Raw genomic sequence first — 26724 nt, forward strand, 5'->3', positions numbered from 1 at the left:
GCCCAAAATTTGTAGTTACGCCGCTGATATCCATGTTTCAAAGCTGTAGAGTATGGTAGGTCTCACTACTGTTCTTGCAATTTCTATTTCTATGATTTTTGGCTTTTTTTTCTATTTTATTAGATGATTTATCAACTGTTTTTAGTTTTTTTTATATCCCACTCTCATCTGCTATTACTATCTATTATTGCCCTTGGATATTCATATTATTTCACTTGTTCAATTTGTTTTCCTTGAATTCGAATATTTTGTACTTCATCTTCATTATTTCCTAGTTTTATTGGTATCAAATATCTTATTCCTTTGTTTAATTATAAATAAATATATAATACCAAAAGAAAGAGGAACTAAATTTGATTTATATGACATAACAAACGAATCCCAAAACATAATCACCTTGAAATAAATTATATCGTTTTTCTATTCGTCAGATGTGTGAATACGCATTCGCACAACGTGGATGTCTGGTAACATTCTAAACTTGTTTCAAGAGTTTAAAAATAGTTGGCCATAAAGAGTTACCGCAGTTATTTATGTATCGTTTTTAGAATAGTGAGCTGGTTTACTATAATTAAATTGTGTTCTCGCTTACGGCACAAGGTTATAATGTGAAGTTTTAGGTATTACCGTTCTGTTCTGCTTTGTAGTGTCTGGGACTGCTATCGAGATCATTAGGAAGTCAAATTTCTAGAGACTGTAAACCTATTGCAGTTATCATGACCAAGGTACCAACGGTTAAGTTTAACAATGGTCAAGAATTTCCCATTTATGGCCTTGGAACATGGAAAGTAAGTTTAATTTTTAATTTTAAGGAATTTCGTAGTATTAGAAATAGTGATGTTAAAAATATGTGAAAATTGAAATGACTACAATTGAATTAACTATAGTAACATTACTTGTATAATTTCTATAATTATATTATGTGGAAATAATTCTATTGTGTATGAATCTAGTGGTAATATTTGTCTAGGTATTGATATATTTAGTATAATGAAGAATTATTTTAACATTTAAAACGTCTCTCCGTCCATTCCAGAACTTTTTGCTCAGGTGGACTAACAACTTTTTGTGGGTTAATAGAGTGCGGTTCGTTTTTTGATAGATAAAAACCAATATAATATCCTTTTATATGATCAAATAAATGCTTATATTCATTCATCTTCCAAAAAATCTGATCTGTAGTTTACATTTGATTAAATCAAGAATGTATGAGAATTCTATAAAAAATTTAGTACCGTAGAAATACATGGGGAGAGTATGATTTGCGTGGTGCCGCGATTGGACTTGATTAGGTCAAAATGAATCGAAAATGAAGAATAAAATTTTATGATATCTCGCTTCGTTTTACTTAAGAATAAGATACTTAAACTTATAATCAAACGTTAGTTCAAAATTCGCTTTATTGAACTTCAAACTCAATATGAATCTTGTAATTCAATAAACAAAAGATTTTTCATTTACTTTTTATATTATTTACCCTGATACTCCAAAATTATATTGAAAAAAACAGATTTTTATAACAAAATGAGCCATTTTTGATAACTTGAATACGATAAATACATGAATAATTTGATGTTTTCCATAAGGAATTGTCTTTTGTTTTTCATTATTTATAAAATAAAAAAAATATTTAATGATAGTTTGAATATTTAATTAGTAATTTAATGTAAAAATATCTTTGGAGCAAAAAGAACATTTTGAATGCTTTCAAAAGTTATTTATTTTCGTTTCTTTTGTAATTGAAAAGCCAGACTACTATAGTATTTCATAATTGTCCAAAATCAATTGAATAAGAAAAATGACTTTAAAAAATCGTTCCAAATCTACCCCACCGAATTTATCTGCCCCCAATCTTCAAACTCACCCATTCACCCAACTTTTTACACTCGAAAGTGCACCACGAGAAGGTATTGTCTAATAGCACTTCGTCCCAACAAGACCCCTCGGTTCGTCACTTCCGAAGTATTTAATGACTCCAAACCTCTTCTGTTGGGTAAGATTCTTATGAATTTTAAAAGACATCCTCACCTTTGTAATCAGGATCGGTTGTGTCTTCTTCAATGGCTTTCCTATATCATCATCTTCAACATCCTCATCTTCTAATCGCGGCTTTTTTCTCGGAGGAAGATATCAATTTCTTTAATTGTTAAACCTTCTTTCAAGTTTCCTTCCACTACTCCCGGATATACTAATTTAATATCCAGAAGGAATTGCATGATTTGGTAACCCAGATCATCCTTGTACTTGTCCGAACATATTTTTCTATAAAAATAGAGAGCCATGTATTGGTGAAGTAACTTTGAACTTCTACGCATTTTATTGATTTTTTTGATAATTTTTGATAATGTTCAATGGATTTGATTGATCAACATACTTACTTATGCTATGATTTGTTTGCAAATGAACAGTACCAGGTCCAAACATTCGTTCAAATCCTTCGTACTGTTTTGCGTTATCAGTACACAGCGAGATGTTGAAGAAACAATGTATTTTTTCAAGCACGGCCATAATTGTTTCTTGCTTTTTGAATTGATTTTGAAAAACACTTGCAATATAAACCCAGGACAGTTGTTGTTATCTGCTCGGCAACCCGGCCCCGATGTTATTTTCTCTTCGTTAAAAACGTTTCATCAATCTGAACCGTTTTACCTTCGCCATCCAGTACCAAATCAGTTTGCGAAGCGACTACTTCAGCTATTTCTGCATCACGAAACAAATGACCGTTGCAAGGGTATCCCGAACTTCAGTACGACATATATTTCCTTCGAAAAATGTACCAGTAGTGGGTCCTTTTGATGCGCACCTCCATACCCATTTGAGTTTTTTTTCTCCAAAATTCTCAACGCGCATTGCAAGACTGCAGCATGTTGGTGGTTGTGAAGAACGCGAAGGAATCAATCCAAGTTCTTCAAAAAATTGAATTGCATCTTCATTCGTTTCTAACAATTCACCAAACGAATAAAAGATCAAAAAATTAATCAATTTTTTATGCAAATCCAGACATTTACCTGACATTTTGGAAGGTTAAAAGAATGAATGACAGCTAAAAGAAACTTGACGAAGTTGACAATATGGAAGAAAAATTGAAACTAATATCAATTGATAGATAATTAATAATTCTGTCAATAGAGATCGTCAATTGAATTTTAATTTTATTTTCCGCCACAAGACTTCGCAAAAGCGCTGAAAAGTAACACTAAATAACGTGAGATGGCGCAACTTCACCGTTCTCATCTTTAAAGATAAGTAAAAATAATTCTAAAAAACACATTTACAATAAAATAATTAACCAATTTGTTACAATTTATCATGATTTATTATTTATTAAATATTTATAAATATTGAATAAAAATAAATTTTTCCACTTTCAAGTATCGATATCTCAAAAACGAAGCGAGATATCGAAAATTTTATTCTTCACTTTCGACTTATTTTGGGTCGATTCACAAAATGGCATAGTCAAATCCAGGCACTGACCATTGTATCGATCCTCTCCTTCTTATCTATCAAAATATTGCATTAAGGTACTGATGCGTAGACGTACTAAAATGAAAATATACAGAACATAAATAAGGCCAACAGTAACCTATAGAGAAGCGATGGATCTAGCTAAAGTTGAGGATGAAAAACTTAACACTTTCGAAAGAACAATGATACGAAGAATATATGGACCAAAAAAGTTAATTCACGCACAACACAGAATCCTTATGTATAAATCGCAGATGGCTAGGACACATAAGATGAATGAAAAATAGCAGAACGGAAGCATTTAGGAAACCGACCTAGAAGAAGAAGAGGAATAGGAAAAATGAAGAAAATTAGCTGAAGAAGCCAAAACATGCAAGGAAATATAGTTTGAAAAAACGAATATGGAATGGAATATTTTCGAAAATCACTCAATTTTATTCAAATGGTTGGCAATTATTCGAAAAAAAATCAGCAGTAACAACGATATTGAACAATATGCGAATTGTCGCAGTACTCTCTCTCTCTCTCTCTCTCTATATATATATATATATATATATATATATATATATATATATATATATATATATATATATTTTAATTAATTTTAATTAATCAATATTTCTATCAACGTCAATTTGAATATTGAATTTTGAATTCTATGAGTATAAAAATATTCACAAGCTTTAATAATATCAAAAATCACCAGCAATCTTAATTAATTATTTCCCATACGTTGAATACATAAGTATTCGAAAGCTCGGAAAATATATTGAAGATAGTCCACTTTGGTGTTTCCTTGCCACGTTCCCAATAAAAAACTACTTATCTATCAGCGCGGAAATAATTCCTTCACATACTTTTCCGAGGTTGAAAATTTAGATAGATCAGGTTAGGTTAAGTTTGGTTAGGGTAGGTTAGGTTAAGTTTGGTTAGGGTAGGTTAGGTTAGGTCAGGTTAGGTTAACTTTGGTTAGATACAAATTGATGATTATTTCTACATGTAAATAAATGATTATTATTAGAAATTGATTTGTGTCATTACATTATTTGTAACTGATTATATTTAATGTTGGAAAGTATTGGGGGGGGAGTGTTGAAAGATGGTCTAAATTTTTAACAAACTTTACCCCCTCTCGCTCCTAATCTTCTCCAACATTAAGTATTTGCAAAATATCCACTATTCAAGATAGTGTACATATATATATATATATATATATATATATATATATATATATATATATATATATATATATATATATATATATAATTTCAAGGAAATCGGGTGTATGCAACCTAAACTAAATAATTACAACTCAGTGTACAGCATTGTACAGGTTAAATATCAATTTGTAGGTAAATTATAGTCTTCAAATCTGAATTATTCCTTCGGTTTATCATTGAAAGTTCAAGTTTGTCTCTATTACATTTATTTTCTTTTACGCTTATGAATTATTCCTATGATTTATCATTGAAAGTTCAAGTTTGTCACGATCACATTTTCTTTTTTTTTTTTTTTTTCTTTACGCTGTATATACCAAAACTCATGAACGTGATGTGTTCTTCGCCCATATATAAAAAAAATCACTTGAATTATATATTTAACTTTCGAAAAAACAAATGAATGAACTCTATTAATTTCAAGCGATTGAATTAACAAGATTTGTTGAATGAACTAGCTTCATTAAACGAACTAAATTCATTATTGAATGAACAAAATTCATTGAAAAGTGTCCCTTTAAGTCTTGCTGGCATTGCTGAATGTACATATAACCTGTAAACTTTATTTATGAGAAACAGTGTCTCAATATTGTATTCGTTTGCTCATTATTTGACTTATCTTTCACAATAATAGAACACGTATATTTATTAAACACGTACACGTTTCTGTTTTGATTTGCAAAAAATGTTAAGTACAATATGTACAGGTACAATAATGGCCGTTGTTAGCGGGAGCTCACAATACGTGTATATTTATATGAGAGTGAAAACTGTGTTTTCAGTTATTAATAAATAATTATTGCACTTGAGCTCAATGATAAATTCACGATGAGTGTAAAATTAACATGAAAGTTGCAGAAAAAAATCAAAATGATACGCATAACAGTCGCTGCTACGATCGATACAAAAAGGAAATTGAAATTATAAATAAGAATTTATCGTAGTATAATTATTGTATTAGTAGAGAGGTGAAAGATTCAGAGTAAAAATTTTATCTGAAAAATTAAAAAAAATTAGGGGTGTACTACCCTTAACATTTAGGGCGATGAAAAATAGATGTTCGATTCTCAGACATACCCGATATGCACACAAAATTTCATGAGAATCGGTCAAGCCGTTTCGGAGGAGTTCAATTACAAACACCACGACACAAGAATTTTATATATTAGATAAAAGCTGACACAAATTAAATTTGTAGTTTATTGAAACTACTTTTTAAAAAATAATTTTTATTTCTACAAACTAGAAGTGAGACCTTACAACTCGACAGCTAAATAAAATCTAATTATGACATTGAAATATGTTATGATGAAAGATATCTGTGGGATTGCAATTCAGCAGTCTAGCGGTGTCGGGTTACTAGAAGCGTTCCCATAACTCCTCCGCCGTTAGACAGAAATTCAAGGAATATGTTGAATTTCAAAGTTCCAAATTTTGGGGACCATTCTGGATTTCTTGGCCTTGGCTTCTTCTTCTGGTTCTTCTTGCTTGGATGAATTTTACAGTCTAATACAAAGTGATAATTATTATAATGAAATAAATTAAAACAGTCCAAATATTGAAATTTGTCGATATTATTGGAGATGAAATATTTGAGATTTTCTGTTTTTGAATGTTTAAAGCTCTTTGAATATGTTTAAATTCGTCTAAATTGGTAGAATATATTGGTTCCATTTGAAATTTTGATATTTCACTTGGAAACGTTAAATTTGGAAAGTTTATTAATTTGAGTTCGGTTTGATGATTTTCAAAATGATTAATTTTAATACCGTTTATGTCTACTTCACACTCCGAGTCAAGTTCTAAAATAAAAGTTCCCTGAATTGGAAAATTGTCTTTGTTAGATCCGCACTTTTGATTAACTACACTTATTTCAGGAGATATTAGAATCCAATGATTTTTCTTTAATTTTGAGATTCGTAATTTTGGCTTTCGGATAGCTAACTGTTGACATGATGAGACGTTCTTGAAGTAATGGAGCATCTGAATTTCACAAGGGGTTTCTTCTTGAATGATGACGGGTCCATTCTGGTTGCAAATGTATTGTTCGGATGAGACTTCTTGACAATTCTCCTCAAAAAACATATAGGAAAGGTCATTTAGGATGAGGAATTTTGCTTGAGGTGAAATTACTTTGAAGGAATTCTGAGTGGGTACAGGCAATGAGTATATGTGGAAATAATTGTATATATTATATAAAGATAAATACTATTTTGTATCCCTTGGTATAACATTTTATTTCTGTGACCTTTTCATATAAGAGAATATTTTCTACTCTTGGTTCAAATGGAAGCTTATTAAATTTCAATTGTTATTCACAATCTTAATTTCATCTAATAGTTCTCTAGGTTCAATTATTGAATTATGAACTGTATTTAATTTGGAAAATGTGATAGCTACTTCGATTTTCTCTAGAATGGTGTAAATTAATTGATAAGTTGGAGCGATTTGAGAAACCAGTATATCGGTGACAAAAAAGTGATAATCTCCATCTTATTGTCTGTAGTAAGTTTCAATTTCCTCTATTCATTTCAATAACGTTTGTTGGTTTTGTTCCAATGTGTTTGTATTGTTTTTAAAAATGTTAATAGAATTTTGAAGAAGTGTTATTTGCGAATTAACTATATTTTTTAATTTTGATTGATTGTCAGAAAGTGTGTTAATTGCTTTATCGTATTTTTCTGCATCGTTTTGGTCTAGATTGCCCGTTAAAGATTTAATTATTGAGCCAAGTCCATTTATTCATCCTCTTTTGATTCTTATATTGAAAACTGGATTTATCTGATTTAACTGAGTTTGTATTTTTTGCTCCAGATTTAAGATTAGGTTGCATATACTTTGAAATTCATTAATTAAGACCGATTTATCTTTATCTCTTGGAAATGTTTGCTGAATTCTTTTAAAGTGGTTTTGTATGATTTCGAAATGATTTACTATATATGAAATGTCGAAAGTTTCAATAAAAGACCAAAAATCGATTTTATTTTGAGCATTGCCTAATTTGTAAGGTAGAAGACCAGGGTTATTATTTAAGTTATGGAGTCTTAGGTGGTTTGATCCCTCATGGATGTGGGTTGGTAACCTCTAACAGTTGGAGGTTGTTTTAGTTCCTTTATATGTATTATTTCCTTTTTATTTTGATATTTTTTATTGAGGTTATTTCTACTTCTACTTTATTCCTATTTCGTTAGGATTTCGGGAATTAGTGTGTGCGAAGGTTAATTCGAAAGGAGTGAATTTAGTACTACTATGTATCGAGCTTTTATAGCACAAGATTGCATAGTCAATTAAATCATCTTCATTGGGTGCATCTCTTTTAGAATTCTGAGATGTTCTATTAGACTGGAATTAAAACGTTCTGCTATACTGTTCGATTCGTGATGTCCTACAGTGCCAAAATGTATTTTTATTTTATGTAGATTTAAAATTTCTTTTACAGTATCATTATTAAATTCAGTACCGCGATCAAGAATTATTTTTTCTGGTACTCCAAAAGAACAAAAATATTTTATTAATGCTTTACTTATATGAATAGCCGTTTTGCTTTCAACTTCATATGCTTGTGCAAATTTGGAAAATGCGTCAATAATAATTAAGTATATTTTACTGTTGCAACGAAATGAATCTAAGTGAACAATTTGAAAAGGTTTTGATGCTGTTTCGGTTATTATCAGAGGTGTGTATGGAGGATGTCTGCCGTATTTTGTTCGTTGACAAATATCACACGAGTTTATATATTCGGTAACAGTAGTTTTCATGTTTTTCCAATAATAATTTCGTTTTAAATATTCGTATGTTTCTACAATACCACGATGGTTAGTTTTACCAACGTGATGATGTTTTATTAACATTATTTGTTCTTCTTTTTCCTTGATTGTATTTATATGTTGTATAAGCATCTAATTAACTTTGGACTTATTTCCGAGAAGTGTTCTAAATAAATTTTATTAAAATCATTATAAAGAGAATCATTGTGAAAATACATGCAGTAACAAGGTTTCGTAATTATGTAGTCCTTGAAAAATTCGAGTATAAAATTTTCATTGTTTTGAGTCGGAATTTTAACATTTATTATTTTATGATTTTCGTAGGTTCCTTACTCAACTAATAGTTTATGATATGGATGGGGTGTTACTATAATTTGATTGACTTCATTATTAATTATTTCGTTATATATTCGTATACCGTCATTTGTTGTTCATTAAAAGTGGCGTGTTGTGTATTTGAATCGGTGTCAATTGTGTCATCTGTGTGCAAAATGGCTTCTGTTATGTTGTCATCTAGTTGTTCGTCTATAAGGTCATTCAAAAATTGGTCTAATTCATGAGGATCTGTCATTTAGTCAGGGTTATTGATCATTGAATCGTTTTCTAGTGCATTAATAACTACTCTAGAAAGTGCATCGCAATTAGAATGTAAAGTACCTTTTTTATAAATTATTTCATAGTCAAATTCTTCTAAACGTATAATTTTGAATTCGGTTCTCTAAGATTGAATAGCCAAATTAAAGGACGATGATCACAATATATTTTAAATCGCTTGCCGTAGAGATATGGTGTAAAATATTTACAAGTCCACATTAAGGCAAGTAATTCTCTCTCGATAGTGCTATATTTTTGTTCAGAGTTATTTAGTGTTCTCGAAGCGTATGCAATTGGTCTATCTGAACCAATTGGACCTTGAGATAATACTGCACCTAGTGTAACATTTGAAGCGTCAGTCGTCAAAACAAAGGGTTTGGAAAAGTCTGGGTACTGAAGTATAGGTGGATTAATTAATAGATTTTTACAAGTGTTGAAAGCTGAGATAAAATTTTGATCGTAGTTGACTTTAGCATTCTTTTTCAGACATAAAGTTAACGGTTTAGTTATTTTAGCAAAATTTTTAATGTAGCGTCTATAATATCCTAAAAAGCTTTTGATTTCTTTTTGAGTTCTTGGTATTGGGTAATTTTTTATTGCACTTACTTTCTCGGGATTTGGCTTTACTCCGTCTGGTGTAATGATATGCCCTAAGTACGCGACTTCTTTCCTAAAAAGATTTATCTAGTTGGATTTTGAAATTTGATTGTCGTAAGCGGTCAAATACTGTTTTCAGTCCTTCTACGTGTTCTTGCAAGCATGTAGATTACAATGTCGTCTAAGTATACTAAACATATTTCGTTGTTTAAACCTCGTAAAATGTTGTCCATAACTCTTTGGGATGTAGAAGGAGATGAACGTAGTCCTATTGGCATACGTTTAAATTCCCAATGTACATTTTGAGTTGAAAATGCTGTCTTCGGAATGTCCTCTTCATGTATTTGAATTTGGAGAATCCACTAGCTAAGTCTAGGGTACTGAAATATTGACTGTTGTCTAATTTGTCTAGTATTTCTGTAATGTTTGGTAAACGGTATTTATAAGGGATGGTTTTTTCATTTAATTTTCGGTAATCTATTACTAAACGAAATTTCTTTTTATTTGGAACGATCCAAATAGGAGATGAGTAGGGAGCATTGGAAGGTTGGATAATACCTTGATCCAGCATTTTGTTTATTTGTGTTTTGACTTCTTCTTTATAAATTTCGGGGTAGCGATATGTTTTTGTTTTATTTGATTAGTGAAAGAGAGCGGTATCTCTTCACAATAAAAAATATCACGATATTCAAAGATAATTTTTTAATAACCTCATTCTCTTCTGGATTACAATGATTTAGATCAATATTTTTTAAATTTGTTTTTAAATGCGGTCATGTTCTTCACTAATTTCATGATCAGTTTGCATTTTTTCAAGAAAATTAATTTCGTTTATATTCAAAATTTCAATATCGATTGGTTCGAAAAATTCGGATTTTCGGATTTAGTGTTAGAATTAGAATTTATGATTGTGGTAAGAGCAAAGTAATTTTCGACATTCACTACAGCGACTGGCATCTCGATATGAGGTGCAAACTTTTTATATTTCAATAGTCCAGTGCCTTGTTCATTTTTACTGGTATTCTAACTTTTTGTTGAGTTCTAGGCGGTATTATTAAGTGATATGTTTGATATTTATGATTTTGAATATTTGATATTTGCTTTTCATATATTATTGGAATTTTTACAAATGGAATTGCAATAATTTTTGAGTTCATATCTATTGAAGATATTAATTGTTTTAATGTCAATGCCTATTAAACCGTCATATCTATCACTAAAATTGAAGAGATAGACTTCTTGAAGAGATAGACTTCTTGAAGAGATAGAGATATGATATTCTGAAAATCTAAAAATTTTGAAAATTGCTGTTTTTATTACTTCGTCGTGGTATGTTATGTTATGGGCACTTTGTATTTGAAAATCTTCTTTAAAAATTTGATTTGGATAAAATTGATAAGCTAAATCGGGTTTAATTAAACTGTGAGTACTACCTGTATCAATTAAAAAATTTGCTTTCAGTTCGGGAATGTAAATATGTGGTAAATTTTCTCTAGATATATTTAAAGTTATTAAGTGGGATTGTTCTGAGGGCCTTCTTGTTGAAAATTTTCATTTGGGTCTTTAGAAATTTGATGCGGATCATTGAATTGGTATTGATCAGAATTGTCATATTCTGGATATGTTTGATTAGTATGTATATCAAAATAATTTTGGACATCATGGGTTTGGTACGAGCATTCACCATGTTGGTTATTGAATTCATAATTTTGATGATTTACATCATGTGCAAATAATTCTGTGGACGTGAATTTTCTCTGAGGTGCTAACATTGTATTACCTGAGTGTCCATTGGAGTAGGTTTATATGGTTTGTTGGGATTTGATTGATTTCTGCTTTGATTTGAGGGTGCTCTCGATATCTGGCTTTGCCTGGGTTGATTGGAAAACGGTTGTCTTTGAGTTTGAGAGTTGTAATTCCTCGACTGTGGTTGTGAATTTTGTATGAAAGGACGATTGAAATTACTAAAATTCTGTGGGGGTTGTGAGAATTGATTATTAGCTACACCTGGATATGAATTCCTATTAAATGAAATAGTGGGTTGAAGAGGTGGCGAATAGAAATTTGGGTAATTAGCGTTGCTATTTTTGAAGAAATTGGGGTGATAATTGTTTTGTTTGGATGGAGTAATTCTCGGTGTTGGTTTGAAAGGTTGATTATTTAGAGTATTATTTCTATTTGACTATACATAAAATTCTCTTCTATAACTAAAGACATAGCTACTTCTAAACTGTCTGGGTTTCGCAAACGTATATTATTTTGCAATTGCAGTTATACCTCTTATAACAGTTTTAAGTGCTAAATCGTTGGAACTTTTAATTTTAATTGCTTTTTCTGCAAGAGGATCGTTTGAAGCATTTAATTTTGAAATTACTAAGCTACGTGCTTCCTGATATCGCATACCGAAATTGTATGGTGCTTCATTTTTCAATGGTCTTAAAACAATTAGATCTTGCACTAAGCAATCTATATTTCTTTGATCTCCAAAACATAATTGAAGAGCTTGTTTTATTTCAGCCCATTTTCGTAATTCAGTTCTTGAACCTATAAGCATAAGCCCTACCTGCTAATTTACTCAATAATGCGCGTAATAAAAAACTATTTAATTGTGGATTTGTTGCATCGTAAAATTGAGAAAGTAATGTATAACAGTTATCTAGAAAAATATTTGAACTATGAGGATAACCCTCATATTGTGGAATAGTATTAATATATAATTTTAATAATTGGTAGTTTGGATTAGCCATTGTTTCAATTTCTGGTATATTACTTTTTTCTTCTAAAGTTATACTAGAATTAAATAAATCTACTAACTCTTCTACAATTGAGTCATTCATCAACTAATTTAAATTATGTTACTGTAAATGTTTTATTTTCATAAAAGTATATAAACTCAAATAAAAAAGCAAAAATTTATTTGAGAAAAGGAAAAATGGAATGTTTTTCGACTTACAGTACTATGAAGAAAATGTTCATACTTCTCCAAAAGGATCTGGGCGATGTGGTCCCTCTTCCCTGGATTTGATTCTTGAAGTTTCTTGAAAATCACAAAATATCACAAGGTTCGAGATTGCAAACAAACCGTAGATACGGACCGGTGTCACGATTTTTGTTGAACCGATTTGCAATCCTATTAATTGACTGCGCCAATTAAATTTGTAGTTTATTAAAACCACTTTTTAAAAAATAATTTTTATTTTTACAAACTAAAAATGAGCCCTAAGTGAGACCTAGTGGTGACTTGTTACTAGAAGCGTTCCCATAACTCACATGTTTACAAAATATGATCTTTTTGCGTATTACTTTTTAGAATATTCTAGATTTTTCTTCATGTAACTCTTGTGTATAATATTCAGTATGAAAATTTCTAGATTACATAATCATTTTATTGTCCAAACTGTAAACAAGATGACTAAAACTGAAGGTTATTGAAAATCAACTATGATGAGCAATCGTTTTATTGCTCTAACGGATGCGATAAAATAAACAATAACGAAAGTAATTTAAATGGTTTGTTTACGGTTGATATATTCATTGTAATCGTTATTGTGTATAAGTGCCATCAAAGTTTAATTGTACTATGGAATTTTTATATATTTTTATATCATAGTCCGAGAGCGTTCAATGCTGCAGTATGCAATCAAAGGGCCAAGGATAAATAGTGGTTCTTATGTATTTTGAACCGCTGCATTCAAATATTCCCGGCGTTTTTACGAAAAACGAATATGAAATGAAAAATCTCTTGAAATTAAATAGAAAAGAACTTAATTTTTACTTATACTTCTTTTGAACACTAAACAAAAATGAAAAAAAAGTAATTAAAGAAAAAGAAATTTTCTACTTTTCATTTTAGTGAATTCCTTGATAATCGGTTTCTAATTTATGTTAGATGCTACGAAGATGTATTGATATCTAGTTAGCCTAGACCAGTTCCATGCATAAACAAAATATTGCGATACCATAGCAACGAAAAATAACTTATTAGAGGTGTCAGTGTCAAGTTTGACATCAAAAAAGTGAACCAGAGTTACGTAATAAAATAAAAGAAAAAAGATATCCACTGAAATTGTGAAAATCGAAAAATTGGATTATCGAACCATCATCAAGTACCTGTATTTAAAAGGGTCAAGAGGTAAGCATATTTACGGAGATATGCTTAATTCCATTGGTGAACAATGTCCTTCGTATGCGACCGTGAAAAATTGGTCTACAAGCTTCAAAAGAGGTAAATTTTGCTTTGAAGATGATGACCGATCGAGAAGGCCAGTCAGTCCCCGATAATATCGATGCAGTTCATGACATGATTTTATCAGATTGTCGAATTGGGCTAAAACGGATATCTGAAGCACTGAATATTTCATATGAACTCGTTTATCATATAGTTCACGTCAATTTAGACATGAGAAAAATTGTTGCAAAATGGATCCTTGAATGTTTGGATGTTGACCAAAAGCGTGCAAGGGTAGAAGCATCGCGTGGAGTTAAAACTCTAAATTACTTTCAAAATGGCATCTGGTATAGGCTATTATTTTGTTATATACAGGATGTACCAGTCTTCAAACTTCGGTATGAATTATTTTAAGAGATATCAAACGATGTCATTGAGAAAAATGTATTTTATAGGTCTATATTTTGAAACTATCTTCAAGCCCCTGTATATTATAACGAATTTGGATTACTCTTATTTCAAAGTTTTTGATATTAGGTTCTGTTACGTTATACCGAGTTATAGGCCAGGTATTCAAGCATTTCCCCTCCGAATTCTTCAATACAGCACCGATTTATTTGAAATTTTGACAGATGATAGATGGCAAGCTTAAAATCTGATTTTTTCCGATCCATTAGCAATTATGCCAAGCAGCCAGTGTCCATCCAATTGCCGACCTCTATGATATTCTCGATGAATAGTCTGCAATAGATGCATTTGCATACTTTTTTTACTGAAACTCTTCAGCGTACACGTCAATCATCAGGACTTGATATCTTGAAATCTGTTACATAGTTATTGAAAGCTTGGAATATATATTGGATAGAGGACTCGAGGTCAATCAATAATAAATTCAATAGTTGTAATATTTTTAACGTTTTCTACACGTTGATTAGCAACAATTTTAGTAAATGCAAGAGAGGACATAATTAACCCTAAAGTGATATAGATCATGGCAAACTAGCACGGAAGCAGAAGGTTAAATAAAATGAATTTTCAACTCGTATTGAAACCTCAATTTGTACAATTAATAAAACAGAAAATTTAGTAAAAACAAATAACGATAACGATACTTCATTGTTTTGCTAACCATATAAATAAATATTCAGTTACATTACTTGCGTTAGCTAGCTAGTAATTTATGCAGTAAATGGAAATTTTAGAAGGTTAAACAAAAAAACAATTATGAGAATACAAAGCTAATTATGAAAATGGTTAATTAGAAAATGTGAGGATTGTCAGTAGTTTCTTTCAATTTATAGGTACTGTATTTTATTTAAACGATGTGAACTCTTATTGAAAGTGATCTATTATACGTAATATAAATTTAACGAACAAACCATATAAAAGTGAATACAAACGTCAGAAACTATCAATCAATAATAAAAGTTTTCATGATTACTGAAATATTATTCCATGTTAAAAAACACCTTGTTAATTATATAAAAATGTTAATATAAAGTTAGTAACCTAATCGCTTCTGTGAAACTCCAATTTTTCCAAAACCAAAGTTTGTACCCAGACATTTGCACGTACCGTATGAATAATTATTGTATAGCTGTGAAACTTTTGCTACCAGAGAATATTCAGAGATGTCAAGGAAAAGAGGGAAACTCTATCCAGTAATTTGAAAAGAACATTTTTTCTAGTATATTAATCGGTCGAAGAGCAGCATGTTCACTTTAAAAATTCCGTTCATCCCGAGATTCAAACCTGATCACAAGGCGTTCCACTGCACTTTAAAATTAATGGTATTTTTCAAAACTACAAGAATTTATTTGGCAAAATTTCGGAATAATATATTTTAATAAATTTTCCTAATACTATTTACATACTACGAGGGTTGCTACTTAGTTTTGAGACAAATCTGGCATTGCATACATGAAGTTTGAGATTTTTAAAGTTGCACGTACTCAAAATGAGCTGTCATATGATTGCTAGATTAAAAATAAATTGCGAGGTTAACGTTTTTTTTATACCAGAAGAAGTTCAGGAGGTACCTCAATCGGAATGGAAAAAATGCTTCGACAATTGGTTTCAAACGCATACAAAAGTTTATTGATCTTAGTTAAGATTACGCTACAATAAAGCTATATCCAATTATAAATATTGGTTTTTATTTGTCTCTCTTAAAACTCAAATAGCTACTCTGATACAAAGCCCACTTAAAAAAAATAATTCGAAGAAAAAAGCAGAATAAATTCTAAAAACAATTAATTCATAATAAACATTAATTTATTAGTAGCAATTGGTCTGCTGTCAATATGTTTACGTGGACCTAATTTTTGATACCCTTAATTCATACTTTTTGCTCGAAATTTCTGGCAATAAATCTTTTGTTGAATGGCATCCAGCGGAGTATTATTAATGACTTTTTAAGCTATATTTAAAACTACCTTTAAAATTTCAAAAACTACTATAATCTGACAGTCTGGTCACAACTGTAAGATTTATTGTAGACTGACCGTTGAGAATTAGATTGAGAAAGAGAATTAAGTTATTTAACTCGTGAAAAATATTTCTCATAGTACAAGCTAATATGGTTTTGAAATAAAATTAGTTATCAGGAATTCAGTAATTTTCAACGTAGTTTTAAACAAACATCAAATTTTCTATAACTTTACTTCCTGTTAGCTCAATTCTGTATAGTTCTTACATGATCAATTGCAGATTAAAAAAACTCTTGCCGACAATTTTGTTTTAACTACCATAGCCGTAAATACTTTTTTAATTATTAAACACCTCGTTAACTTGCTACAACTAAATATTAAATTATAAAACGTAAATGGACGAGTAAATTGTACCTGCCTGTAAGGGAGTTTGGTTTAAACAAGGTACAAGACGTGAACTGAGCCCTTTTTGTACCCAAATTTATTTAAAATAACTTGCTGTTTTTGTATATCTAAACCTTTATTATTAAATTCATACCTGTCTTTGTTCTCACTACACTGTGCAATTTAATTGTCTTCATTCGCCCATGGTCTAAAGGAAGCCATATTTCTATTTATTTAAAGAAATTTATAAATTAAATGAATCTCACCTAGACACGCCAATGCTTATTGCAGAGTTTCTCGAAGGAATGATTATGATTATGAATCGATGTTTTCAGTTTTCATTGGTAAACAGTGGAGATGATGAGTCCACATGGACTGAAGATTTGTTAGATGTTTACCGAATTTTATACGAGGAGTGAACATTATTTTTCATTTCTTAATTTGATATTGAAGAACTATATTATAGTATGAATGACACAATCATAAAGTTATTAGGATTTCCTGTTCAAAAAGTTCCCTTTATATCACAATTGATCTTGATTGTGGAAAATTTTAATATTATTGTTTATTTAGGTCAATAATATTTAGCTGACGTGATATTTCTAATATTTGCGATATTACCAGATGGATTATATTCTAAATTATAACTGTATTCTTGTATACAGGGCGCGTTCCTAAAGTTACCCTTAAATTCATATTAACTAAATAGACAATAGAAAGAAAAGACTCGAAATATGTCTATGATTAATTTTAATTAATTATTTTATAGTGGAGTGGAAAAGTGTTTGAAAATTGTTACTGACTTTCTTGATAATTGAACATTTTGAGAGAAAAAATAGTTTACCGAAAAGGTGAAAGGATAAATTTATTTTTTGATTATGCTTTGAATACTAAAAGCCTTAAAAAGAAACTGTTTTCATGGTATAAGAGGTCAATTAATACCAAAATTATATCCTATCGTTTTTGCATATAATTAGTCATTTTTTCACAAAACGCTATTGAAAACTGTACGGGAAAAAAACTTTATTGTAAATCTTCGTGACAAGCATTAAAGTACGAAATTTTAACTTAATTTTTCCTCATTTTCCGAGTGTCTTCTTAAAATTGATGAAATTCTTAATCAAGTTATATTAACAACTTCTGTAATAAAGTAGATCATTCTCCGGGATGACCTTAACAAAATAATTACGTGGCTGTTACTTCTCAAAAAATAAAAAATTGATTTTACGAATTTTCTTGACGAAAGAATTTCTCCAGAAAAATATGCGTTTTACGTCAGAAGTAAAGGGTCAAAACTGTCTGAAAGGGTGTTTCTAAATAATGCAATACAGCTATCAAAAAACTTTTACAAAAATCGTTTTTGCCGCGTAATTTAAGATGTTGCTACTTAAAAATTTCAAATTTATACTAAAATACATGATTTTATTTTTGTTTTCTATGTGGAGAACAGTACATAAGATGAATTCAATTATTTTGAACATCTTGTTCAGTCCCTGCTCATTTTCATTTAGAACCAAGACTAATAAAAAAACAGTTCTTAAGTGGCGTTCCCAAAAATCTGAACGAAACTGTTTTTGTTTTTGAGAAACCCAACACAGTCTTTTATTGTGTATAATTTTTAATCAAAATAAAATGGAGCTCTATTAATAATATCGTTTATTTTCCACTTTTTGTTTTACAAAAATATATTTTTTAGTCTGCTCCTGGAGCAGTTACTCAAGCAGTTAAAGATGCCATCGATATTGGTTACCCTCATATCGACTGTGCTCATATTTATGGAAATGAAGCCGAAGTTGGTGAAGGTTTGAAAGCTAAATTCAACGATGGAACGGTGAAACGTAAAGATATATACATTACCAGTAAATTATGGAACACAATGCATAGACCAGATTTAGTAGAATCTGCCATTCGTACCACATTGAAAAATCTGGGTTTGGAATATTTGGATCTTTACTTAATTCATTGGCCGTTTGCCCTGAAGGTATATATTTATTGATTCAACATTTTAATTGTTTTCTATTTGTATGTGATTGTGCATAAAATACAAAGTTACTTATTAGGATCTCAATTAAGTGAATTTATTTGTATAGGCGATATGATTTGAGTTCTGTTCAATAAAATTTAGCTGATAAAATGAAAAGAATTACGAAAAAAAGGGACTAAATACTATAATAGTAGTATTCATATATTCAATGCTAAAACTAATTAATCATTGTAAAAGTTTGAGGAATATTTCATGAAAAGTTTTTAATGAAAAAATCAAATATATTTTCAGTTTCTAATCACGTTTGATAAATGATGTTAAAATATTTATAAAAAAATCACTAATTTTGTTGAAAAAATACTAAAACCGGAAACATCTAGAACATAAAAATATCAATAAAAACTGAATTCATCAATAATTTATTTCTAGTCCGTCCCTGTTTATATTTATGACATTTTACTAGAATTTCGAGCCAAGATACGGTCTGGAAGGACCAAAAAGATCTAGGACCTTAGAATATAGAAGAAAATTGATTTTTCATTCATAAAATCCTGAAGGAAAATCGGAAAACTTCTCGGTTGATCTTGATTGACTTGATCTGGAACAACTAGAACCTTCTGACCTTCGACAATATAATAAACGGAACAGCAGTGTGATTCAATAACTATTATCGAATGTATTCGGAATGTAAATTAGAAAGAAATAAGGGACTAACCTGTACGTCTTTGACATTAAACATTCCTGAACTACCCGCTTGCACTAAATTAGGGAATTTCACTAATTCGGTGTTGTAAGTAGTTCTGACAACATTGAGAACGTCAACGAGATTCGAAACGGTACATTTCATTCCGCAACCCGGTACCGCTAGGAAATTTGTCGATTTACCAGTTTGATCGGTACTTACAATAAAGAAATAACACCCTGTATAACATGTTGATGTCATATTGTTACTAAAATTAGTCGAAATCGTGGTATTTAAACAAGTTCTAATCGATATAATAGAATGAATTTTTTATTTGCGCTAATAATTGTTCACCCAGTATGTTTTTAATAAATTTAGTTATGGCTACTGCTATGGGATATTTAAGATTGATATCTATGGATTTGATTGTCAAGGTTTTGACATATTGTCAGATTTTGACGTTTTTGGTAATCGTCTGTCAGTTTGAGTGGGTTTTTGTGGTGGTGAAACTCCCATCAAACTGATAATCGGTAAAATTGTTTAAAATACAATTGACCATATAATTTGAATGTTCCCCATTATTTCCGTGTATGGAAAAAATGTTATTAAAGGTCAAAGGTGAAAAAATTGAGTTTTTCGCAATTTTCAGCAAAACGGTGAGTTTTATCATAAAAATACCTTAGACAAAAATTGAAGATCATAAAATTATCTACAAAAAACGGATGAATACTTTTTTCCTACGAGCCACCGTTTTTGAGATATATCATTCAAAAAGTTGTACAAGTTATAATGTTTCAGAATAACATCGAAGAACTTTAGCAACATCTTCGTCAAACGATAATTTATTTGATGAATTTATGACAGTTTCAAACAGTCAACAGAAATTTCTTATAAATACTCACAACTCTCGTTTCATTTCAATGTTGTAAGAACAGTTTACTGCTGAAAATATATTGGTAAAACTATTATATACGACAACTTTTTGAATCATCATATCTCAGAAACAGTGGCTTGTAGGAAAAAATTATTGATACGTTTTTTGTAGTTAACTCTCTGATTTGCTGAAAATTGCAAAAAACTCATTTTTTTGACCTTTGACCTTGAATAAAATTTTTTCCATGCACGGAAATGATGGGAAACATTCAAATTCTATGTTCAATACTACCGATTCTCAGTTTGATGAGAATTTATGTAACTTCGAATGTCTAAATTGACCGAATTATGAATGAAAAAAGACACTATGTACTGAGACTCTTTGCCAATATTTATAACCGTAATTTTTTGAGCCGTGTCAGCGTGACTGATAACGAGCGTTTAAGACTGCCAAAGACTGCGACTGCGACATCATTGGAAAAGTTTACCAAATAGTACATTACGGCCGTCAGGTTATCAGAGAAAGAAAAGCCATCGGCATATCAAAAATACGCATTTATAATATACTGAATTATTGAAAATTGTGATTGCGTAAGAGACCAGGTGCAATCAATAAAAGTTGGTTTTTTTGGATCGATTTATACTGTAGATGAAACCTGGATCCATTACTAGACTCTTGAAATGAAAAAAAGAATTGAATCAGTGGATGGTAGAAAGCGAAACTTCTCGATAAAAACAAAAATGGTTTGACCGACCAGAAATTGTTTGCCACTGTATTCATCAGATTTGACCTCTAGCGATTTTTTCCTTTTACTTAATCTTAAAGCTTCACTTGCACGTGAAATATATCTGATTGTTTTATGCAAGATCTTGACATTATCGGTTTTGTGTCGTTTTTATTGCATGCAATCTAGTTACTTTTGGCTCAACAGATCAGCTGACTTTCGTAAAATTTAGATTTTTTACAGAGATTTGCATGTAATTTATTGCCCTTTGTATTGCATTATGTCAAGCAGCCTTAAAAAGTATGAAGCATCGCTGAAATGAGCGTTTCTCATATATTGAGCTCAGAAGTTTACTGTAAAGGCTTTCAACCGAAGTCGAAACACATAATGAAACATTCGACTTATGTACATTTTTTTGTCCAAACGTAAACATAATTCATGTTATATGTGACCAAAAGGCATTGTTTATATCTTATCTATTCATCAAAATGTTTTCAATAAATTCATATAATTTCCAAACCTAATATTTTCTACTATTTTTTTTTTATTAGGAAGGTGACGATTTATTTCCCAAAAATAGCGATGGTACAACTGCTTACAGCGATGTTGACTACGTTGATACGTGGAAAGCAATGGAAGACTTGGTTAAGAAAGGACTCACTAAGTCAATTGGTATTTCTAACTTCAATAAACGTCAGACTGAACGCATTTTGGAAAATTGCTCTATTAAACCTGTTACAAATCAAGTAAGTTCCTAAATTATCTCATAGTTGTATATCGACTCTATCGATTTTAGTAAAACTGCTGTCATTAATGATTTTTATCTCATAAGAATACATTTCGAATAATAAGTATATTATGATGTTTTATTGTAGTTTCAATCATCAATTATTGATTGTAGTATTTTCTTTCTAGAACTTGAGACACGACTCTAATTTTGTCTTTTTTGTCCGTTACACATTATTTCCTTTCTAAAAATCTGACTATATTCATGAAAATAATCATATAGTTTCCTCCAACCTTTTTTTGTAGATCGGTTTGTCATTATTTAACTAATGATTTGTAATGGAGTCAAATCTCTTTTCCTTTCGAGGTCTGTAAATATCTGAACACTAGATTCGGTTAATCAGCTGGGTGGTGGAGTGGTTGGAAGCGCAATTCGTTGAATATGGATGTTATCGATCAAAGAAGCAAGCACCCTCTGAAAGACTGAACGATAGCATATACACAAAACAGATGAACTGCATCTTTAACTAGAGGAGCTTAATTTTCCAGAAATTGTTGCCTTCACTGAACATTGGTTGAATAATAATGAGCCTGTTCTTGTCACAAACTACCATAGTAGCCAGATTCAATAGTACTAATAAAATTTCTCATGGAGTTACTACTTACGATAATTCAATCATATAATATCTGAGAAAGTATTCGAATTTTCTATCGTGTATCACAAGGCTTATGACCTCTATATTGTTTGTATTTACAGAACTACTGACCTTACTGGAGTCGTTACCTCTAAAAGCAAACTGATTCTATGTGGCGATCTCAATATTGATTATTCCAGCGTGTGTGCTGGTCAAGAATGTCTTCAGTCAATTTTTGATTCTTTTGGTATGGTTATGTATATAACGGCACTAACTAGAATAACTAAGACCAGTTCTAGTACTATAAACTCTTGTCTTCGTTTTATCCAGAACCCATCAACTGTATTGTCTTTTAATTCAAGTCTTTACGATCATGTGGTAGTAATAACAGAATTTTCGGTTAAATCCAATACTAAAAATGATTTTTGCAACTTATGCCTCATTTTTTCTGGAAAGGACGACAAAGGACAAAGAGGGTATTATGCGCTTGGTGAATTAGTACGGTAAATAGTCAAAGTACCAAATTCTGTACTCCAGAATAAAATATATATTTTATCTCGGTACCCAGTAAAAACAATGAAAGTAGGTGCTCTTCATTATTTAACAGACACAATAGAACTGACAATAGTAGTCAAGTATACCTGCTTGAGGGACCGTACTAATCCTTACTACCATCATCTAGTAACGCGCATTGACGAAGTGGCTATTTCACATTCATTCCTGTATTTGCCAAAGTGTAAATCTCATTGTATTCTAATAATAGAAATATTTACATCTAGTATGCGAATATATTTAATCTTATCAAAAATAGGTATTTGTACCCTTTGTATTCTAACCCCTTCAATTATAAGTTGGTTCTAATAAATCTTATGTACCGTCAGAATCCCGATACTAATTTTCAAATGTAAAATATAATTGAAAGTGTGCTATTTAATTATATCAGAGTACATCTGTTAATTAAATTTCAGTGTCTTTATTTCTTTCGTCTCTCTCAAAAACGAAAACATGAAAATTGTTCGAAATCATTATAGAAAATATTAGCAAGGCAACAAGTTGATTCAGATATCCCAAAAACTAACACATTTTTAGAAAAATCAGAGGAAAAGGTTCTCAAAATATTTTTTTTTTCAAATTATTCAATTTGCTATGTAAAAATTGAGAAACCCCTTAAAAAATTATTTTATTTGCCGCAGCTTTTAATTTTGCTAATATATTTCAGATTGAAGTTCATCCCTACCTCAACCAACAAAAACTTATCGATTATCTCAAATCTAAAGATATTGTGGTAACGGCTTATAGTCCATTGGGTTCACCTGACAGGCCATGGGCTAAACCGGATGACCCTCAGCTGTTGCAGGACCCGAAAATAAAAAATATCGCCGACAAATATAAAAAAACTACAGCTCAAATTCTACTAAGATATGGTGTTCAAAGAAATTTGATCGTTATTCCAAAATCCGTCACTAAATCTAGAATTGAAGAAAACTTCAACATCTGGGACTTTTGTTTGAGTGATGAAGATATGGAGCTTTTGAATGGTTTTGATTGTAAAGGAAGATTTTGCCCATTCACAGAGTAAGTGGTTCAGTATTATCATCTAAATGATCAGTATTCTCTTAAGATCAATGGATACTATTTGAATTGGTTGATTTTTTCATATATGGCCAGTTTTATGAAAAGCGAGAAAAAAGTAAACATGTCATTGATAATGAGGTAAAGTATATACCCTCATATATCGATAAGTATCCATAAAACTCTTTAGTAGGTGTAGATAAGAGATTTAGGAATATATCTAGTGAGTATTTAGATGATTCATGTATTAATTTTCACTCTTTTCAGTCCTCTATGAATTTTTCTCTGCACATTTGTTGTGGAAAAAGTATTGTCTAACTCAGAAATTTGGGATTTTACTAGAGGGTTTCAAGAGCGCTGAATTATTCCAGCTTTGATTGTGAGTGTGACCGGAATGAATTGAGTCTCCGTATTACTAAAACTTTCTTAAGAATTCAATGCATGATTTAAACAGGTTCCAACAATACTTTAGGATTTTTTCTCTATTTGATATTTATTTTTACATCATAAACCTTTTCATATTTTTCCTGATGTGTCGTCTTGTACTAAAATCTCGTTTCTGTGGAAATCAGTTTAAAATAACATATACAAATTGACGTGCCTTTATCAAAATTTGACTTGGCACTGACAAATTGCTTGATTATATCATTCAATAGATCACCCAAATCATAAATATCAAAATCATAATAATTATAACAAGAAAAATTTATTTTTACTCAGTTTTTACATCTCAAAAATATGTAGCGGCCGAGGTCTGGCCATTAAATAACGAGACTGATTACGAAAAAGGGTTTTATTACATTCTACATCCGAATGCTCCCCTTCAATATACTACCCTCCCATCATCACACACCTTTCCATACGATTTTTTCATTGATCGAAGCAGTGCTGCGAGTCTTCTTTGGTAAGGACCTTCAGGAGCTCTGCCATTTTTTGCTTTACCGCCTCCACCGACTCAAATCGGGTCCCTTTTAAAGCAGATCTTTTTGTAACCTTTCAAGGAAATCTGAGCAGACCCATTGACGCGAGAGCTTTTGGTCAAGAGGCAGATTTTTTGGCACCAACTTTGCACAGACTTTTTTTCTAACCGTTTCTTTATCGGCGTTTACAGCCTCGGCAATTATCCGGATGCTTATTCGAGGATGTGTACGTGCAATTTGGTTGATTTTGGTTACTGTTTCCGGAGTTGAAACAGTCACAGGGTGACCTGTGCGCTGGTCATCTTCAGTGCTCGTTCACTCAAAAACACGCGCACGAGATAGAGAATTGTTCCCATAAGCCTATTGCAACAATTTATAGCACTTAGTAGGAGTTTTTTCCAATTTAACGAAAAATTTTAGAATTGATACGTTATTTTCACGTTCGTTTCAAACCGCTACTGCACAAATACTAATATCATATTTATTGAAAAAATTTCGATAGTTTTTGGAAAAGTCTTTGTACATTTTGTAACAAAAAATGTTTCATGTTTTGAGGTTTAGTTTCTGTTTTGTTTCTTTATTGATTTTAGTATGTATACATCTTTTTCATGAATATATTATTTGTAATTGTTTTTCGGATAATTATTGATACTTTATGAATGGCTAAGCATCTAAATTTAGGATCTGATAGTTGAACAGTCACATTGATAATCACTGATCTTTTTAGTGACAAAAGATGAAATGAAATGAAAGTTCAAATATCTTGAGGACCAAGTTGGTTTTCATACTCCTCTGTTCGTATATCTTTTTATATAAAAATAATAGTCAAAGATATATTGATGAATTTATCAAAGCTCCTTTTTAGCAGAAATTGACGAAATCAAGGTGGAAGACGTCTTTGAATAGATAAGTTCCTGGATCAAATCCATCACTAACCAGAGCCACTTCCGTCACTTTCAGGTCATTTTCTTGGCCATATTTATGTCACTATTTATTTACAATACCTCACACCTGACAACAATGTAACGTTTTTCGTATTTATTCACATTTTTTTTTTAATTATGGGGCGAATTAATAAACACTGTCTCTTACGTTCTTAATCCATTTCCACACTATACATACACACTAACTTATAATAATTTACGTATGAATATCACTTAAATAATTTCTGGGATGACTTTTACTAATTCGTTCTTTTCACTACGACTATTTATTTAAAACTAAACTAACTGCGCTACAAAGTTTTAGAACAAAAAGAAATACAACAAATGAATGAATAGACTTTCCCAGTAATTATTTAAAAGAAATATTGTAATAAACCGTCTTCTTTAAGAACCTAACCAAATACAAAGAGAAGTCTTTGTATTTGGTGCAGCTTTTTAATCAGCGATTCATTTTCTTTAATAAAGAGTCAGATCAGAGCAGCGCATAAGATTGAGAGTACGCTTCAGTGCCTAGGATTCTCCTTTTTAAAGCTCTTGGTCCTTAAGAATTGACATTAAATACAAGAGGCCTGTCTTTGTTCCCTTCCTACAGCTTCCTTATATACTCCACAAAACTAAATTTCTTATATTCTTGTATTTACACATTGGTTTAATTTCTTCAAGCCTGTTTATAAAACAGGTAAACATATTTCAACCTATTTCGACCTTTAACAAAATATGATTTGATATTGAAAATTTGCATTATTATATTAATGTAGAGATCACGTACAACATGAATATCAAAATCTGTTTTAACCACAATAATTATTTTCTTTTACCCTTGTATGTGTGTGCGCATGTGTGTACGTAATATGTCTTACCCCTTATGAAATTGATTGACTTTTTCAGTGCTATCACACACAAGGATCATCCTTTTGCCAATGACGAATACTAAGAGCATCTGAATATATAAATATAATGAGTGAAAATTCAACTGATCGGTATTTCTTTATAATTGTGATGTATTTTTAATTGTTCAAATAAAATATATTTTAATCTA

The 26724-nt window shown here is 30.6% G+C and overlaps 1 protein-coding gene across 1 annotated transcript; it reads left to right on the plus strand.

Moving 5' to 3' along the window:
• Positions 1-45: 45 nt before the first annotated feature.
• LOC130903938 (aldo-keto reductase family 1 member B1-like) lies at positions 46-26724 on the plus strand. Its single transcript, XM_057816338.1, has 5 exons — positions 46-788; positions 18321-18605; positions 21440-21634; positions 23469-23824; positions 26574-26724. The coding sequence occupies exons 1-5, from the start codon at positions 717-719 to the stop codon at positions 26617-26619; spliced, it is 954 nt and encodes a 317-aa protein (XP_057672321.1). The 5' UTR covers positions 46-716; the 3' UTR covers positions 26620-26724.

Source organism: Diorhabda carinulata, chromosome 2 (assembly GCF_026250575.1).
Source record: "Diorhabda carinulata isolate Delta chromosome 2, icDioCari1.1, whole genome shotgun sequence".
Classification (NCBI taxonomy): Eukaryota; Metazoa; Arthropoda; class Insecta; order Coleoptera; family Chrysomelidae; genus Diorhabda; species Diorhabda carinulata.

Coding starts and splice junctions, on each gene's coding strand:
- LOC130903938 (XM_057816338.1), top strand. CDS start 717: ATGACCAAGGTACCAACGGTTAAGTTTAACAATGGTCAAGAATTTCCC. Junction 18,606..21,439: donor ATTGGCCGTTTGCCCTGAAG/GTATATATTTAT, acceptor TTTTTTTATTAG/GAAGGTGACGATTTATTTCC. Junction 23,825..26,573: donor AGATTTTGCCCATTCACAGA/GTAAGTGGTTCA, acceptor TGACTTTTTCAG/TGCTATCACACACAAGGATC.